The sequence below is a fragment of the Lolium rigidum genome, chromosome 6 (assembly GCF_022539505.1).
Source record: "Lolium rigidum isolate FL_2022 chromosome 6, APGP_CSIRO_Lrig_0.1, whole genome shotgun sequence".
NCBI classification, from domain to species: domain Eukaryota; kingdom Viridiplantae; phylum Streptophyta; class Magnoliopsida; order Poales; family Poaceae; genus Lolium; species Lolium rigidum.
Genome location: NC_061513.1, coordinates 59604335 through 59606297, shown reverse-complemented (window position 1 = coordinate 59606297; position 1963 = coordinate 59604335). Strand labels below are relative to the sequence as shown.

The following is a 1963-nucleotide window of genomic DNA, read 5'->3' as shown; positions in this document are numbered from 1 at the left end:
TTGAAGAAAAAAAACTGTATAGAGACAATACTATATTGTACCAATGCATAATTTTTCAATGTAAAATACCTTATATTTTAGGCACATAAAAAATACCAAAGTGCAGATCTGAGTGTGGTGAAGAGTGCAAAATTTGAAACTTCTAAAATTTATCAGATTTGATATTTTTTCTCAGCCTAGAATACAAGTTATTTCGCATTTAAAATGTGCACGAGTTTATTGTACGTTGACTACATGCAGGTATCTTTTTGAAGCTTTGAAACAAGTTTTCGAATTTTCAAAAATTCTGGGCTACCTATGTCCCGTGCTCCAAAGCGAATTTTTGCAATGAATGGATGGGTATTTAGGCCGTAATTCAAGGCCCAACTAAACGGTACGACTTTGCTAAGGCAACGCCACACGCAGGCCTCAAGGAACACCGGGTCGAGCAGTTGGGCCAGAATTACACGCGGCATTTTACAATCTCTCCACTGTACAACATGTTCTACAAGATGTGCTCCTCGGATGGAGTGTCGACTTTTCAGGGTGGCATGTAGGAGCCGTGGTGGTCGTGCGTCGGCCAATGCACCCCCTCCCTTGGGCACGACGGCGGCAGCGGCAGCGGCGCGGGCTGCGCCAGGTACGTCGGGTACCGCTGCCCCGGCATGAGCACCGACAGGTCCACTGTCTGCATCACCGTCTCTACCTGAAACATGCCAAAGCCAACCGCTCAGTATCTCATCAAGGAAGAAGCAACACGTACAACGCACGCATTCCGTGTCAAATTCAGGAGCTGTTAGTTGTCAGGTACTAGCCAGATGAGGATCTTACCATCGGCGGGCTCTGGAGTTTTCCGGGCGAGCGGTGGTTACGGCGGCGGCGACCGGGTGAGCTGCCCGGCGCCGGGAAGGCCTGGGGTTTGATGAGGTGCTCGAAGATGGCCATGAGGAGGAAGATGGAGATGAGGATGGCCGTGGCCGCGAACCCGAACGAGATGGCGTCCATCGACGTGCCGAAGTCCCTCAGCGTCGACGCCTCGCCGGCCCTCGCGTCCGCGGCTGCATCCGGCTCGGACGGCGTCATCGCGGCGTCCCTTGGCCATGGCCTCGACCTCTGCCAGGATTCGCTCATATCTGCCTGCTTTTTTGCCCCCTTTCCCAACCCCTGCAAAGACATAGCCCTCGTTAGCACATTTACTAGAGAATCCACTGCAGTTCAAGCAAGAAAGCTGGAAAACAACGCAAGAGGAACTGGTGCCACTTCTATAGTTCTATTCCTTGTGCTCAACCAAGAAAGCTGGTGCCAAAAGGAGGACAAATAACAGGAGGACTGAAGAAACACTATGCAAGCAACTCATTCAGAACCATGTACATTGCAGTTGCAGACAAAAGAGAGCTATCTATATACCTTCGGTGCCTTGCTCTGTCTTTGCTGAGAGGGCTATGGAGGCTCGGTGTTGTTTGCAGAGTTCCAGGAACGGGGAACCTTCAAGAATGAGAGCTACCCAGCCTGCAGCCTCTACTTAAAGGGAGGCCTGCCACTGAATCAAAAGTGAGATCTCCTAAGCAGATCCGGTGGTGGTGGTGGCAATGTGGCGCGACTCGCGAGAGGAGAAAACCCAAGGAAATGTTTAGAGCAACAAAAAGAGGGAAAGGCTGCCACAGCTCTCATATAGAAATGAGCGTGGGGGTAGATGATGGAGGCTCCAACAGTTTGAGGGAAGGCTGCGAGATTGGTAGCAGTAGAGAAAATAATCCCAGGATCATGGCCAGTGGCACCCCACTCCCATGCACCGCAGCTAGCCCACATGATCCTCCTAATAAAGACCAGTGTTATCTCGTGCTAGAGCAGGGAAAATTATTCAAAGTGCTAGCATATAGCCAGGGCCGAGCCAAAAGGAGAGCGAAAAGGAGTGGGCGACGCAGGGGAAAAGCACGTCGTGGAAAGAAGCGAAGTTTTCGCGTTGCCTTTGCTCAGATCAGGG

General features: G+C 51.0%; 1 protein-coding gene across 1 annotated transcript; it reads right to left on the bottom strand.

The window, feature by feature from the left end:
• Window positions 1–520: 520 nt before the first annotated feature.
• Window positions 521–1110, bottom strand: LOC124659712. Its single transcript, XM_047197534.1, has 2 exons — window positions 811–1110; window positions 521–685 (listed from the first exon to the last, which is right to left on the bottom strand). Exons 1-2 carry the CDS (start codon window positions 1108–1110, stop codon window positions 521–523), a joined length of 465 nt encoding a protein of 154 aa, XP_047053490.1.
• Between the last annotated feature and the right edge of the window lie 853 nt (window positions 1111–1963).

Bases quoted from the DNA above. Each gene is read 5' to 3' on its own strand.
- LOC124659712 (XM_047197534.1), bottom strand. From the start codon at position 1,110: ATGAGCGAATCCTGGCAGAGGTCGAGGCCATGGCCAAGGGACGCCGCG. The intron at 686-810 runs GTAAGATCCTCA...GGCATGTTTCAG, and splicing joins AACTCCAGAGCCCGCCGATG to GTAGAGACGGTGATGCAGAC.